Below are 16,920 nucleotides of genomic sequence, written 5' to 3'. Positions count from 1 at the left end.
CTGGGTTTTTGTGTGATTATCCCTTCCCCACTATATCCAGGGAAAGTGAACTAGGATAAACTTTATGTAAACCAACAGGTTTGTCATAGCAGAGTACTTTTTGACCATGTCAGTTTAAGTTCCTATAGAAACAACCAGCAAAGTGCTGCTGCCTATTTGTAAGATTCAAATGGCAACACAGGAAATCCTGATGGCTGTTTTTTGCTTTCTTGAAGTTTCTGCATGCTCTTTAAATAAGGAATGTTTCAGAGAGGAAGTAATGCATAAGGCTATAAAATAAGAAATTACTTAAGGAATTAGTTGTATGTCCTTAATTACATCATCTGCTATCTTTGTAACGTCGTTAATCAAATTATCAATAAGTAATGGAAGGAGAAAGAAAAACAGTAGGAAGCAAAACAGTTGCTAAAATTTCTAGAAGATTTTTACATATGTATTCTGTTTACGTAAATATTTAACACAGAGCTCTGGCAATTAGGTTTTCTACCTAAAATGTGTATCAGTCTATCTTAATTGGTAAAGGTCTTTCATCCATATAGAAGATTTTGTTAAGAATACAGATGAAACTGGAAGATCACCTTTTATTAATGTCATTTTAATATGGTCCAACATTGTATTTTCTCTGCCTTATACCTTTGTTAATCATAAACTATTTGAGAGCGAATGTTATTGACTAGGTCTCAAGATAGAATTGACTAGGCTTCAAGGTAGAATTGAATTGAAAACTGAGTTTCTTTTCTGGAATCACATGTGGACATATTTTTCCAATGTTAGACGATTCCTGCCACCTTTTCTCTGAAGTGCTCAAACCTTGAGTTGCGAATGTAACATTTTGTTGTAAAGGATATTGTGTAACAATATGTCTCACCAGGAATTTAGCTTTTACATTTGTTCAAAAGACTTAGAAAAAAAATCATTATCAACACACTCTATAGATCTTTCTTAATTTAACTGTTTTGTTTCTTGAGTATGTAGCTGTCCATGATCATTCAGAAGTTTGAGGAAAAAAACGGACACTATTTCAGTCCTTGTGTGTACAGTCTTTAATTATGAAGTAGCATGTTATTTTTCCTTCCAGATCTCCTTGCATACATAGTAAACAATGGATATTTTCTATTTTGTTCAGTTTGTGCCTTGTGCTTTATTTACTGTACACTGTTGAAGGCATGTAGGCAAATTCATTAACTTCCCCGTAATTCTTAGTGCCTTGAAATGCCATATACAGCTAAGTTTTCTAACTGCTCAGAAAAAGATACTGTGGGGCCATGCAATTAAAAGATGTGTTGCAAATACAATGTACATAAATATACTGAATTTGATTTTACAGCCTTAATTCTAACATTTCCTAATATGGGTATATTTGACTTTTCAATTATATTAGCATTGTTCTGGCATAGGATTTTGTATATAAAATATCTGTTTGTGTGTGCTCGCACATAATTCAATATTTTTTTTCAGCACTACTGAACAATTTTCAAATGACGAATAGTTATTCTTTTGAGTAGGCTAGGCACATCTGTAACATACTCCATTAGAAATGGCTGAATAAGTCATTAATACTAAAGCAAACACTAATAGAACCTTAGAAATACAGTGCTGGAAAATCTCTTAAATCTCTTCTCCTGCAGTAAGGGAAAATTCAGGGTACTTAAGCTGCCCTGAACAGTTGACTTGACTTGTTCTTAAGAAATTCCAAACACAAAAATTTGGAATAGCGCTTAGCTGCTTAATTAGTTTTGCTTTACAGTTCAAATAAAATGTTTTCAAGGGAATTGTTTTGAAAGGAATTCTGAAGAGAGATTCCTTGGCTGAAAATGTACTCAAAATATTCAAGTGTGATTGAAAAACTGCAGTTATCTGTAAATATGTGTAGTTAGATTACTTCATATATATTATTTCTAGTTAACTGTTATTATAATTGCTGAGCCATGTGCATGGCCGTAAGGTTCCACCTTCCTGGATAGGGAAAACTAAGCTCCCACTGTTTACTGTATGTTTGTAGTTGATAAAGTAAACCTGGCGTGTTAAATTCTTGGTCCATTTTTTGATAACTCGGTATACCATTCTGCCTCTTGATACTGTAAACCTGGATATTGGTCATAATCACAGATACAGTAGAATTATAGAATCATAGGATGGTTTGGGTTGGAAGCGACCTTTAAAGATCATCTTGTCCAACCCCCTGCCATGGACAGGGACACCTTCCACGAGACCAGGATGCACAAAGCCCCATGCAGCCTGGCCTCGAACAGTTCCAATGATGGGGCATCCACAGCTTCGCTGGGGAAACTTCCAGTGTCTCACCACTGAATATTCACAGATATGTGAATCTAGTATTTTGCAAATAACTAAAGAAAAAAAAATTGATATATCAATGTTAGCTTTATAAAAAGGATATCATTTACTGTGCTTCAGCACTCCTGCATCAGGCTACAGTGTGAACTTGGGTGATTTCAGCTGAACATGTTCTGTCTTGCACACAGCGTCAGAGGTCTCAAGTCATTTGCTCAGTTTGTGTGCTTTTCTGCCACATGTCAGTTTGAATAGTGTTGACTCAGTGTCTTTCTCTAAAAGCAGAACCATTCATAAAAATGATGAAGGCAAGATCATGTCTTCATGACTATGAACAAAAAACTTGATGGTGTTTTTGAGGAAATAATTTCATTGTCGAACCTGTGAAAATCTCCTTAAAGCTTCTCATTACTTCTGAATACTTTTATCCTAGGTCGAGTACCCAGAGCTGTAGCCTCTGTCAATCAGCATTTATTAGCATCTGATGATGTGGTTAGCTGCTGCTTGGATCTAGGTGTACCCAGCATTTCATTCCGCATTAATGGACAGCCTGTGCAAGGAATGTTTGAGAACTTCAGTACAGAAGGGTTTTTCTTCCCTGTTGTAAGCTTATCAGCAGGTGTAAAGTAAGTAAAACTTAATTTTAATTGTCATCTTTGCTGTCATGTCACACAAAATTTTGTACAAATTCATGTATGATTTGTTCTGTTTTGTTGTTTCAGTTCTGTCCAACCAGCAGCTGGGAGGTAGGGGGGCAGGAAAGTACTGATTTAGTTTAGTGATGATTTCACTTGAGGGTGAAATTTGAGCCTGTTAACAATTTAACCAAGTCACAGTGCCTGAAAATTGTTATTTTATGGATATTTGGTGTCTTAGAGGAAATTAATTTTGTCTCATTCCAATTATCAGTGAAAAAAAGCACATTAGAAACACAGCAACACATTTGGCACTAATTAAAATTCTCACTGGCTTTCTCAGCAGGAAGTAAAAAACCTAAATCAGCATGAAAACTGATACTATATTCACAGTAGGAAATACAAAGAACTGATGAGAAGCAGTTTTAGAATCTCATTACTAATATTGCCTATTTCTTACCTGTTTTGTAGCTAAAATACTGAGATTTGGACATTTTCAGGCTTCTTGTGTTATCTTACCTTTAAATTATTCATAAAACCTGCAAATGTCAGTCTACGTAAGTGGCCAAAAACCTTGTGTTAACATTACAAAGCCAATGCAACCACAAAAGACTAACTCTTGCACTGCTGTCATAACATGACTAATTTCTGTTCAGATCATTTTAGAGCATTTTTTTTGCTGGTATTGACGGGCAACAATTTTAGGAAGGAAAGACAAAAAGACAATTAAGGAGAATTCTTCAATAAGAAAGGTTAGGATTTTTCTGTCTGTTGTAGGCCAAGCATGATTTATGCATAAAATATAGATAAGTTATGAACATTTTTCACTATGAAAACAATACTAACAGTCTAGATGTCAATAGCTGCCAGAAACTGCTGAATTTAGAAGAGATAATCAGGAATGGAGAAAGAGATTGTGGTGGAGGAGTGAAAAGATGCAAAGGGCTGGCTGTTATTTGAAGGAGGGTGTCTCTTATACATGGTAATTTTTGAGAACTGAAGGTTCAGTTTGGCCAGAATAGGAAGTATATAGCTTTCATAAGTAAAAGAAGGCTCAGATTATAAACAGTTCATACATTTAGCAATTTAAGGAAAAAGAAATCTTTGTTTCTGTGAAGTAAATCAGATAAGTAGTTCTCTATGGGCTTTTCCTTCTGTGATCAATAGATAAATACTTTGAGCATCTCATGTTTGAGAGAACCTCTTAGGTAAGAATACTAACAGAGACCAAACAGAATAAAGCAGGGCTGGGAAGGGTTTAATAAATCAACTTTCATTTGTTCTCAGGGAGTGACCCTACTATGTAGCTGCACTAGTACAAGAGCTTTTGAAACTGTTCATTAATTTTTCTGTAAGAAATCTGCCTAAACTGGTGTAATCAATTTTCTTCATTCTTATTTGATGCTGTTTGTGTATTTTGTGAGAGAATTTTCCCTTGTAGTTAATAGTAGTTGATGGCAGTAACAGATTATATGTAATCTGTGTTTGTTAATATCAGATTATTAGATGGGAATCCTGAGTTCATAAGTGGAGAAGAGTGTTCTGCACCAGGCACAAACTCCTATGTTTCTGCTTCTGTTTTGGCTTACCTGCTTTTCCTCTGCTTTCTGTGTCTTTCTCAGTCTCTGGTTCTGGGTATGCTTTATCATTCTATCATCATTTTTTCCTCTCTAAATCCTGGTCAGCACCTGCTTTCCTACAATCTCTTTTTCTGTGTTTTACTGTAGGCATTTTCTCCCTATCTGTCCTTTTTTTCCTCCTTCTACCAATGGTGCTATAAACTCTGCTTATAGTACCACAATACAGCCATTCAAATAAACAAGGAATTTAAACAGCAGCTCTGTATTGAGAATTCATTTTATTTTCTTCTATTTTTCTTTTCTTTTATTCAGATTTATTTAACGTCTTCTCAAAAAGTACGTAAATGCAGAGGTAAAGAAATGAAACACAAGATTAACTTTAAATGAGCCCTCCAACATGTTTTTAGGGAAGCTGGAGGTCTGGATTAGTTGACATGAAAAGTCAACATCTTAAAAGCAAATGCCAGCTGCTTTTAGTAATTAAACAAGGTGCATTAAATACGGTTATCATGGGGATCTTGTCTTTCACAGACAGCCTTCGTAGTAAGCAAAAGACTATTTAGCATAGTCTTGTCATTCAGGCTACAAAAACAAAGTATAGCTACTAGCAAATTGCTAGAATGGCAGTCACAGTTTCCGATGTACAGCCCAACTCCAAAATGAAGGAAAAGGAGTAGTCATTAAACTAAATCAATCTGTTTAATTATTTCTGGCTGTCTTTTGTATCTTTTACATTTATATGAAAATTACATGTCTGAGGAGAAACAGAAAGCTATAGGAGTTTAATAGGAATTTTAGGTACACTTCCGCAACTCATTCCCAGTTGTAGTATTTGGTATATTTTTGTATGCTTGATTTACATGATATGATTATAGTGGACTTTTTTCACCATATCCTCTGGTTTTTTTTCCTCATGTGCCAACTGCCTGCATGAATGCACTGAGAAGTTCATTTAAACCTTTTAAGTGGTATATAAATAGTCCTTATGGGATTTTTTTAGAGTAACAGTCCAGTTTAAATTAGATTTGTGTTTGCAGATCATTCAAATGCATTAAAAAATTCACAATTTACACCACTTGATTTAAAGTAAAAAACTTTTATTTTTTGGAAAGTATGCTACTGTATTGAATATTTAGTTTTGCTTTGACCAAAAGAGTTTTCAAAAAATAGTTGGTAGGCGATAGTGTTATCGATAGTATGTATGCTTGGTTACTCTGGTATTTGTCAAAGCATGAAATAAATACACCTGCATTTTTGTAAATGCTATTCGAATAAATGCTTGAGTTTCTAAATGATTTATTTATACTATTAATATATGCTGACTATTTGAGAGTATAATTTCTTCATTGAAAATTGCACAGAGTTCGTTTTTTATTGGGTGGACGTCATGGAGAGTTTAAATTTCTGCCTCCTGCTGGCTATGCTCCCTGTTATGAAGCATTACTTCCAAAAGAGAAGATGAAACTGGAGCCAGTGAAAGAATATAAGAGAGATTCAGATGGAGTGAGGGATTTGTTGGGTACAACACAATTCCTCTCCCAAGCTTCCTTTATCCCTTGTCCAATAGACACCAGTCAGGTATGTTAAGTGTGCAATGGCGGGATTATAAAAGGTGTCTTAACACAATTTAAATTCACAATATAAAATCTAAGATAGCTTGCCCCCTTTCTTAGCAATTCGTCATTTGTGTGTTGGGGTGTATTTAACTGAACTACATGATCTTGATTCTACAAGGTGTGGTAACTGGAACCCTTTCTTATTTTCTTTTCTTAGATTGCTCTTCCTTTTCATCTTGAAAAGATCAGGGACAAACTAGCTGAAAATATTCATGAGCTGTGGGGAATGAACAAAATAGAACTGGGCTGGACATATGGCAAGGTATGTTTTGAATGAGCTGTCTGGGTACAGTCACCTACAGTAGGTTAAGTCTTCTACCAGAAAACCTGGATTTAGAAGCTGAACAGAGTGTTTAACGGTTGTCTGTACCTGTTCGTTTATTGCTGGTAACGTAAGCTGGCAGGAGACAGTGATATTAACCAGGGGTTAGAAGGCAAATTTGGAATATAAATAAGGTATATATATTTTAGCACTGTAAGTAGTTAACTATTTGAAAAAATACCTTAATTGAGAAACGTACTAGCTATACCAAGATGGAATTCCTCTGAAAATCGTGCCAATACGTGCCCTCAACTATGGTTACTCTAACATTAGGGATCAAAGAGATAACAAGGAAAAAGTCCAGTGTAGAAATTAGCTTCTGTTGATAATGGAGAAAGGCTTTTGGTGATTTTTGTAAAAGTTCAAATTCCTCAGAGTTCAGGGGTTTTATTTAATTATTTACAGTTAAAACTTACCATTATAATGATCCCATATAATGTGGTACAACCCAACAGCTTGAAGAGTGTAAGACCATCTGGTCAATATTATTTAAATGTGTATGACAAGGCATTCCCTGTCCAACGGATGTCACCAAATGAAAAACAGTTAAAAGTGTAGGCCAAAAATATTGTATTCAGAATATTGTATTAAATTAAACAATTATATTAAAATCGGTACCTTCCCCTAATAATAAAAAATTCTAAAGACCGTTCTGTCTTAAATTTAGATTATTTCATCTTGCTTCCTTTCAAATTCAGTTTTACTGGAATAGTCCTGTATGTGCCCATCACAACTGTATCCTATCTTAGAAGAATCTTTTTCCTTGTCTTATCTTCTGCTGGTTTTACTTACAGATCTGATTTACCTTTTTCTTCAATAACTCTATCATACTATCTGCTAAAATGTTATTGCTATTAAAATTCTGAGCTTTACTAGCCTTTTTAATGTTTCTGAGCTTTGGCAATTGGAAAATGTTTTTGTATGTGAAATGTCATGGCTTAGTTACCATCAGGATAGAAGCGCTTGAGTGAAAGAACTTGTTTAAGAGTCAGATAAATATTCAGACTTATGTCAATATCAGAAAAAGAATGCTCTGCTTCGTTATTCCAGTGGAATTTGGAAAACATTGCCAAATGATTCATTAAGACTTTTGTATCAGAACATGTACAATAGATCACATTGTGCTCTATTGAGCATGTATTACTCAAGCATTCAGCAGAAATGTTCATTGAGTTTACAGGCCTGCTTTCTTGTGTTTAATGTATTTATGCAGAACACATGAAATCGCTGTATTTTTTTCTGATTTTGTTGGTTATGGAGGAGTACTTACAGTGTCTATTATAAATGAATCATGGAGAAGTTCATTTATGTAATGATGTGTAACTGTCATTGAGAGAAGATAAATGATATTGTTTACAATGTCTTTATTATTGCAAAGAATTAACTGCTTTTTTACTCTTGATTCTGGCCTGAATCTGGTACCAGGGAAGTACTCTTTTCTGTTGCTTTGTTACAGATACGGGATGATAATAAAAGGCATCATCCTTGTCTTGTGGAATTCTCAAGATTACCTGAGACAGAGAAGAATTATAATCTACAAATGTCAACTGAAACCCTCAAGTGAGCTTTAAATTTAAAAGAAAATAAAGTGGGATTTTTTTATTATTTTTATTCAAGCACTTTGTACTGCTGTAAGATATAAAAACATTAGACTATCTCATTCGAAGTGTGTTCTGCTAACTTTGCTAGGAGTTCCAGGAACACATTCAGAGCAATTTAGAAATATCTTGTGTCTACAGAGATATGAAGAAAAAAACGCCACCAAGTGCTGTTGGTTTTAATAAAGTGGCACAATTTTAAATCCACAGGTTTTAATTTTTTAGACTTTGAAGGTTTTATTTGTTATTTCTGATAAGTTATACAGTTGAGTTTTGAAATTCCATTGCTTTGAATTTCTCCTTTGTTTTTAAATATTATTAGTTCTGTGTATTTATTCTAAAACCAAAATAAATTTATAAAATGGGTGGGCACTATAAGGTTTCACTACTGCCTTTTTTTTATATTGACAGAACGCTTTTGGCCCTTGGATGTCACATTGTTCATGCTCATCCAGCAGCTGAGGAAGATCTTAAAAAAGTCAAACTTCCTAAAAAGTATGTACCTTATGATAGCTATTATATATTACTAGTAACGACAGGGTATTAATTACACAAAACCATCATAAGGTCATTTTAAAAAATTCTTGATACGAACCCGATACCTGATACAGACTTACAGAGCACATGGTTGGTCCTTTACCTTGCCTGTGATGATGCTTGACTGAATACTGCTGCATTAAATCATCTTGTGGAGTGATTCACAGAGACACGAATGGTCACATACTTAAACCACATACAGTTATATCTGCATTACATGATCTTAGAATAGATACTCCAAAGTTAAAAGCAACATCTCGGTGCTTTTCTACCACTTAGCAAAGAATAAGATATGTATATGATGGTAAATTGATCTACTTGAAAGGGGGTTTACTATTTTCCCATAACTCCTGTTTCGATTTACACCCTCTCCTTCCCTCCCCTCCAAACAAAGGTTTGTTCAATGTGCAGACATTTCCAGAGACATTTTTAATGCATTTCTTTAAAGAAGAGGAAAAAAGCGAAAATTGCTGTTTTCACAATGTTGCACATTTCTAGGAAATGTAAATATGTAGATTATTGCATAAAATACTGTCAGGTTTTTGCTTTATTTTTTATTTGGTAGCTAAACTGTAATAGTCAGAGATAAAACAGTTGAATGATCATTTGTATTTAGACATCTTTAAATCATCAGTAGTAATCACCCCAAAGGTGGCAAAGATTAATCAGGCATTACATCTGTGTTTTAGCATTGTCTGTGGGAATTCTGTAGTCCTCCTGGAATAGATTAAAGCTCTGTCTTGTAACAAAACTTGAAGACAGAAACAGTGATTTGGATAGTTGCCATTTTGCATCAGTTTATCAACCCACAGATGTCTTTTTTCCTGAAACAACTTTATCCATGAGAAGCAGTGAGGTTTTTTAAAAAGAGCAGTAAAATGAATGGTTTTATTATATGAGAGATGGTAATCTTGATCCAGTTGATGACATTAATTAAAAAAAACCCAACTTTTCCCAAGATTCACACTGCAGACAGTATATCATAGTTCTGTTTTGATACTATTGTCTTCAATAACAGAACAAATAACTCTTAGTTTCTGGCTCTTCTTAAAATATCTATTGCCTACATAAATCATCCTAGCAAATGGAAACTCTCTCATTTGAGCAAGACATTGTCTGCATGTGTCTAAAACAACAGTCTTTATACTATGTGGAAGGTTTGGAGAGGGTAATATCTGCTACTAAAAAACTACTGAACTACTTATTCAATGAAAAATTGGGAAGAACGATAGTTAAAATATGTTTTCTTCTGTTGGAAAAATGGTAATGCAATCTTTACAGACTAGTATACAAAAAATACCATACTTAATAATGAATAAAATATAATTTCATAAGGAGTCATCATGGAGATCTTTAAAATAGGAAGTACTTGAAAGATTTGAATAACAAATATAAAAAAATAGAAGGAGTACTCATTTAATAACAGTTTGTTTTTTTCATAGAAACTATTTAGATGGATGAACATATGGATCTGGGTCACATTTAATTTTACATAGGGTGTAAGTAGCTGGAAAATGAGACTACTAGAATACAATTTATATCCTAGTCAATGACAAAATGTAATGCAGGGATTTTGCAAAGAAATGGAAGAGTAGGAGATTGAAAAGTGGAGAGAGAAAGTGAAGAATGCCACATAGAAAACTTTAAATACCATTAGTGAGTTATCTTGACTCTCTGTTTTCCTTTGCTGGCTTACAGTTATATGATGTCAAATGGTTATAAACCTGCTCCTCTTGATCTTTCTGAAGTGAAATTATTACCTTCTCAAGAATTTCTAGTTGACAAGCTAGCAGAAAATGCACATAATGTCTGGGCAAAAGACAGAATAAAGCAAGGATGGACCTATGGCATTCAGCAGGTAAGGACTTCAGATGCATTTGGAATAAGTAAGGAACATGACATTTTGTTTTCTAGAACGTCAGTTGGGAATATTAAATAAAAGGATAACTCTTGAATGTCATGTCATGTCTGGAAAAGTTAGAGGGGGTGGGGAGTAGGAAAAGAAGCCTTGCCCATGCAAGTCTGAATAGATTGTCAGAACTGTATGGTTATAGCTGCAGGATGTATGAGAACATATTTTCATACTTCTTTTTTCATTCTTGTCTTTAGGTTTTTAATATTATTAACATTTGGCCTTGCATTTGTAGAACTGTTCTTCCTCAATATTTTTTCTCTTCTGTAAAGTTAACATTATTTCAGAATACACTGTCTCGTTATATAAAATCTTTGTGATGTTATAACAGTTTTCTTGTTCGTTTTTTATAACCCCTTTTTAGGATCTTAAGAACAAACGTAATCCTCGGCTAGTGCCATATGCATTATTAGATGAACGTACTAAAAAATCAAACAGAGATAGCCTCCGTGAAGCTGTTAGAACATTTGCGGGCTATGGTTATAGTATCGAGCCACCTGACCAAGAGATAGGTATGTACTTTCAATGAGAGTCATGGCCTTTTTTTCCCCTCAGTGCTGGGAAAAAAACATAAAATACTGAAACAGATAGGGAAAACATAAAATATGAATTAAGTAGTAGTATATTTTTGCAGTGAACTTTAATGAAAGGTACAAATATACTTTGTAAATTATTTATGTATTACTCAGATATATATATTTTTTTTTAAAGATTGGTTTTAGTTAATGATATGATAATTCTAATCTCCATGATTTTAGATTGGAGAAAATCTGGATTGTGAGTGGACATGGTTTTCATTTGGAAATGAAAGAAAGAAAATAATATGGGATTAATTTAAAAGAATTTTTTACATGGTATGTAGATTAGGTTTGACTGCTTCAAGTCAAACTCTGTTCTTAAAAGGCAGTACAAGAAGTGCACCAAGTTCAGATTTTTTTAAATTAAAATCAAAAGCATAAACTCTAAAAGTTTTCCTTCATATTTGCTATACCACTGTAATTTTTTTTGATAAAACCCAAACCAAAATAGAACTTATTTGATAACAGCTTTAAAATGTTCTAAATGTGTTGACTTGTGTAGGAAAGTATTTTGTTGTATTGTAATACTGCGTTACTGCATTGGATTGCATTACATGTAGTAATCTTACATTCCTGAGACTTCCTTGAGTCAGTTTTGTATTTGGGGCTCTGCACTGAGCGATACTTTGAGATATTCTGATTCTCAATAGCAGATAATCACTCATCCTGTATAGAATTAGAATGTGTTAGCCTCTGTAGGCTGATTACTGTTCCTCCTTTTTTAACATTTACATGAAGGTTCTTAAACATGCAATGGTAGATAATGGCTATTTCCAGAGATAGAAAATACTGGGGACAGATGAAAAGCTAAACAGTGGCATTAATAGTTTCATCTAATTATAAAAGGTGGATTTTTTTCTCTATTTTTACAGCTGACCAAACAGTGGAAAAAGTCAGCATTGACAAGATACGGTTTTTCAGAGCAGAACGGTCTTATGCAGTGAAGTCTGGAAAGTGGTACTTTGAATTTGAGGCTGTGACAGGTGGAGATATGCGTGTTGGCTGGGCTAGGCCAGGCTGTCGACCTGACGTAGAGTTGGGAGCTGATGACCAAGCATTTGTATTTGAAGGAAGCAAAGTCAGTACATCTTTATCTTTCTTGACCTATGAATGGGCTAGGCAGAGAGCTACAGTATAGATTTCTTCTGTATACTCCAGATCCACTACTGGAATATTTTTGGTTCATATAAAGATATCTCTGAGCTCTGTTTCATGCTGGATAGTATCTGCATTTTGATTCTGGTCATGGAAATTATGCTAACAAAGGCGTGTTAGTTGAAATCAATCTTCCTAGGATATACCCAAATGAGTAAAGTTGTCTGTCATAAGCACAAACGAAATAGAGCATTCACTTTTTTTTTATTTATTTATTTATTTTTTTTTACAAGTGGTGTTATACAAAAATAAAAAACTTTCTTCAATGACTGGAAGAGAGAACCACAGTTTTGTTTTCCCTTTTCTCTTTTCTGCTTTCTGCACATTCTTTGTTCCCATACTTGACTCCTAAAGGACAGGAAGGATGATAATGACACAACATGTGAAAACTGGAATCCAGTGAACAGTATCATCCAGGTTCTGAATTGCTGTTTGTATGTTACTGAAGTTAGGATGCCTTATTTTCTCTAAATGAAATAACTAAGATAATAGTTACATTAATTATATGAAAGCCATGATCAGTACTGTTTGCAAATTACTTTGAGATCCTGGAAGATGAAATAATTTGTTTGGTTTGTTTATTTTGTGTTTAATTTTTTAATTTTAGCACAGTGGGGTTTTGTTTACATGTTTTTTTTTGTTTAGGGCCAGCGTTGGCATCAAGGCAGTGGATTCTTTGGACGAAGCTGGCAACCAGGAGACGTGGTTGGCTGTATGATAAACTTGGATGACCAATCCATTATCTTTACTTTGAATGGAGAGTTGCTTATAACCAGTAAAGGTTCAGAACTTGCGTTTGCTGACTTTGGAATAGAAAGTGGTAATTTTCTTTTTATAGTTATATGGTTTTAAGAAGACAAAACCCAGAAAAAAACTAGTCTGTCATAATGGTTTAGTAAGCTGAGAATTCATATTTCAGTGATGTGAGCCTTCAGATGTGCTATACGCTACCATCATAAAAATTTATTTTAAGAGTGCTTATATGGCACAGATTAATTTTTTTTTCCTTTAACCACAAATAGTTATCAATGGGATTTCAACAATCAGAATGAGTAATTTTTTTTCAAGCTTACTTACTCAAAGCTTAACTTCAGCGTTAAGAAGTGGTAATAATAAGCACCTTGAAAAATTCCTGAAAGCTGATAATGTAGTCTCTGATTATCTCACTGGAGCACACGCGTATTATGTTCTTGTCTGTAAGGGTTATAGTGAGTACTATGTGGTAAGAGGCTGCACCAAAAGAACAAATCTTTGCAACATAAATTGAGTCTGATTTGTAATTTTTTTTCCTCCATCCTATTCATAGCTAATCTGCATTTCACTTATCCCTGAGCTATTTTTCCTCTTCTGCTTCTGGCCTTTGGTTTTTTTGAGCAGTAGTATCTACATGACTATATTGAAGGAGGCAGGGAATATTTTCAAACTGTTTTGTTTTATTTTTTAGTTGACATTTTCTTTGGAAGCATATCTCCTGCAATCAGTAGTAGCTTCATACCTGTTAGTAATTGCCAGAAGACTTCGCAATTGCTCACTGTCCCTTTTTGGTCTGACCATTGATACAGTTTTTCTAATGGTAGAGAACTCTGGACTGCCTTAAGAAAGCTTTTCTGAAGGCTTAAAGTTGAAGTGTAGGAGAGAAAATTTCTCCTTTAGAGGTTGAACTGTTGGCTTTTCCCTGAAGGTACTGCAAGTTCTGTTTATTGAGGGATGGAGAAATAATAATTCAACAGCCTTTCATCCCTGTCTATTGGCTGATACGGGTATATGGAGACCAAAAAAATTTATGACCAAAAGATCATAAAAATTGCCAGCATTAAAGAAGTGTGTATTTTTCCATCACGAATGATGGAGGGATGAAAGTTGGCAACAAATTTACAGCTACTGATGGCTACAGCTACTAAATTTTAAACAGATGTACTGAGATACTGGAATCTCATCTCAAAGTCCTTTTGAACCTTCAGTGCCCTCAGAGGGCATAGTTTCCATTTGTAAATAACTTAGTCTAGCCAAGATTGTCTTTCAGTGTCCAACTCATTTTATAAAGGCATGTTTATTAGTCTAAAAATGATGAAGATAACTGTTTCTTCTAGTAAATGAATTACTGACTTGAGCAAATCTTGGTTTTTTCAAATTAGTCCACAAACTACCTCTTGACTTGACTTTGTTTTGTTTTTCACACAAATCTACTAATATTTACTAATAACAATTGTTAAATTTGTTTATACACAGTATCCCATTCATTTAAATATTAATGTCCATTCATTGCCTAAGTCCTGAGGGGCTTTAGTAGCATTTATATTGAACTTAGACATTAGTATTTAAGATGGCTTTAAAACTTTGCTACTGTTGTCACTTTATGTGCATTACTTGTAGGAGCTAAAGTTTAGTTCTCATTAGATGGATCCAAAATAGAATGCTTGTGTTCTCCAAATAAATTACTGTTGGTGGTTTTTTTTTCTTTTCTTGTCATTGTTGTATCATTTTCTTAGGTTTTGTTCCCATTTGTGCACTGGGTCTATCTCAGATTGGTCGTATGAACCTTGGAATGGATGCCAGTACATTCAAGTATTATACAATGTGCGGCCTTCAAGAAGGTTTTGAACCTTTTGCTGTCAACATGAACCGAGAGGTTGCTATGTGGTTTAGTAAACGCTTACCAACATTTGTCAATGTGCCAAAAAATCATCCTCACATTGAGGTAACATTACATGTTAGGGAGACACCTGTTTATCAACTGTTTGTTTAGCAAGCTGAGACATTAAACCCTTACTAATACTTACTGTCATCAGATAATTTGTCATATAAATCTATTAAGTCACACTTAGATAATGCCAGATGATCTTGTCTATCTCCAGCTTCATTTATGGTAGTATTACCATTCGTATGGATATACCTATCTGTTCTATTATATGTCCTACAAATTTATGTTGTTGTGGTTAGCTTCTTAAAACATGTCAATAGTGATTTCTTAAAACCATTTTAATATTCTATCTTACGTGAGCTTGCATTTTTTAGACCTCTACTATGCATTTTTCTTAAATATATAAAAATTGTTCAGCTGAATTCAGCATCACTTATAACACAAGTGTGAGCTAAAGAGATTGACTTAGTCTACTTTGCTAATCTGAGGGACGTTTAAGTGTAAATGTGTTGGCACTGAGTGGTATCTGTTTTATTCATTTTTACAGTGCACCAGCGATAGGAATTCCACAACTACCTAACTAATCTACTTGAAAGCAGAATAATATATCCTGTGGTTTTTATAAATTATTCCGTATTAATATATTCCACAAATATATGTTTGAATTCTTGATCAGCTTTTTTGCTATAAACCCTAGGCCATTTACTTTAATTTAGGTCTTTAGTCAATTATTCCCTAGTACTTGTCTTTGAATATTTCCTTCTTAAACAAAATGGACTTCAGTGCATTCCAACTAAATGATCTAAGCATTTTTTTCAGTTTATCAGGATCATTTGAATTGAATTCCTGTCTTTAAAATTTTTTGAAATGTTCCTAACACTGAGTTTAAAAGCATACACACTTTTTCAGTACAAGGGAAAATAATAATATCAGACTCAGACTTTGTAACAATAATCTGAAGATTTCTCATTGTGGTAGAAAGCTTATGAAGCAATATTTTGATGACTTGTGCACTCAAAGTGAATTAATTTAAGAAAATTATACTTTTTTTTTTTTTTTGAAAACGCTATGTGGAACAATTTGAAAATATGTACTGTAATCAGGACATACTGAATCTGTTGCTTCTCTTGCTCTTCAGGCTTGATTCCTTGTCAAAGAAGAAAGCTGCATAGATTTGAAATGAATTAATCTTGAAAAATTTAAGTTTACTGTTTCATTTATTTCATCTTCTAGTTGTTTAATGACAGTTTGCAGTGTTTTTCTTGTACTAATTTAAAATTATTTCTGTTGGTTTTAGATATGGAGAATTGATGGAACCATTGAGAGTCCACCTCGGTTAAAAGTTACTCACAAAACATTTGGCACACAAAACAGCAACTCAGACATGATATATTGCCGTTTGAGTATGCCCATTGAGTTCCGCTCATCATTCAACTTCAGCATGGTTGTGGAAAATGCTTCATCTGATGTTTTCCAAAAACGGTTAGGCTTGGTTTCAGTTGTCATATTTCATGCTCTCAATGTAAATGTAATATGTTCTATTATTATTTATTATTATTGTACACTCAAGTTTTCATACTTTTTTTGCACTAAACACACACTAGCATGGGATGCATGTTACTGAGATTTTTTTGTTCTTGATGGTTTCAATAAATTTATAACACAACTTTGGTGCAGAATGCTATATCCAAACAAGAGAGCTGCTTCTGAAGAGGTGCATCACATGGTTTATAGTTATTCGTTCCTAAGCAGCTGCCACCCTTTCAAAATCACTGGAATTTGCAGAGCTCTTCAGCCAAGCTGGAAAACCAGCTCAGAATCTTTTGTCCACTGGTTTAATGTTCATCTACATGTTCAGTATCTCATTGTTATTGGAAAAGTGACTAATCCGTTCAAAGGAAAAAGATTGTGGGACAGATTTTTTTAAAGGTACTATGTACTACTAAGTTCAGCACCTTCCAGCATTGCCTTAATCTTTAGTTAACTGCTGTATATTTATCACTTCCTCCCCCTCCACCTTAACTGCAATAACTTTTGAGTGTATATTTGTATCC

The 16,920-nt window shown here is 34.0% G+C and overlaps 1 protein-coding gene across 1 annotated transcript in view; it reads left to right on the top strand.

Moving 5' to 3' along the window:
* RYR3 (ryanodine receptor 3) overlaps positions 1-16,920 on the top strand; it is a 233,982-nt gene that overhangs the window by 89,568 nt on the left and 127,494 nt on the right. The window contains exons 20-30 of the mRNA XM_037394911.1: positions 2,726-2,918; positions 5,869-6,085; positions 6,281-6,385; positions 7,902-8,005; positions 8,455-8,538; positions 10,279-10,438; positions 10,857-11,004; positions 11,943-12,148; positions 12,871-13,045; positions 14,715-14,923; positions 16,164-16,348. Of these exons, the coding sequence (XP_037250808.1) occupies positions 2,726-2,918; positions 5,869-6,085; positions 6,281-6,385; positions 7,902-8,005; positions 8,455-8,538; positions 10,279-10,438; positions 10,857-11,004; positions 11,943-12,148; positions 12,871-13,045; positions 14,715-14,923; positions 16,164-16,348 (1,786 nt within the window). The remainder of the gene's footprint in view (positions 1-2,725; positions 2,919-5,868; positions 6,086-6,280; positions 6,386-7,901; positions 8,006-8,454; positions 8,539-10,278; positions 10,439-10,856; positions 11,005-11,942; positions 12,149-12,870; positions 13,046-14,714; positions 14,924-16,163; positions 16,349-16,920) is intronic.

The sequence above is a fragment of the Falco rusticolus genome, chromosome 7 (genome assembly GCF_015220075.1).
Source record: "Falco rusticolus isolate bFalRus1 chromosome 7, bFalRus1.pri, whole genome shotgun sequence".
NCBI lineage: Eukaryota > Metazoa > Chordata > Aves > Falconiformes > Falconidae > Falco > Falco rusticolus.
Note: the sequence above shows the minus strand (reverse complement) of the source record. Positions and strands in the feature narration are given on the sequence as shown.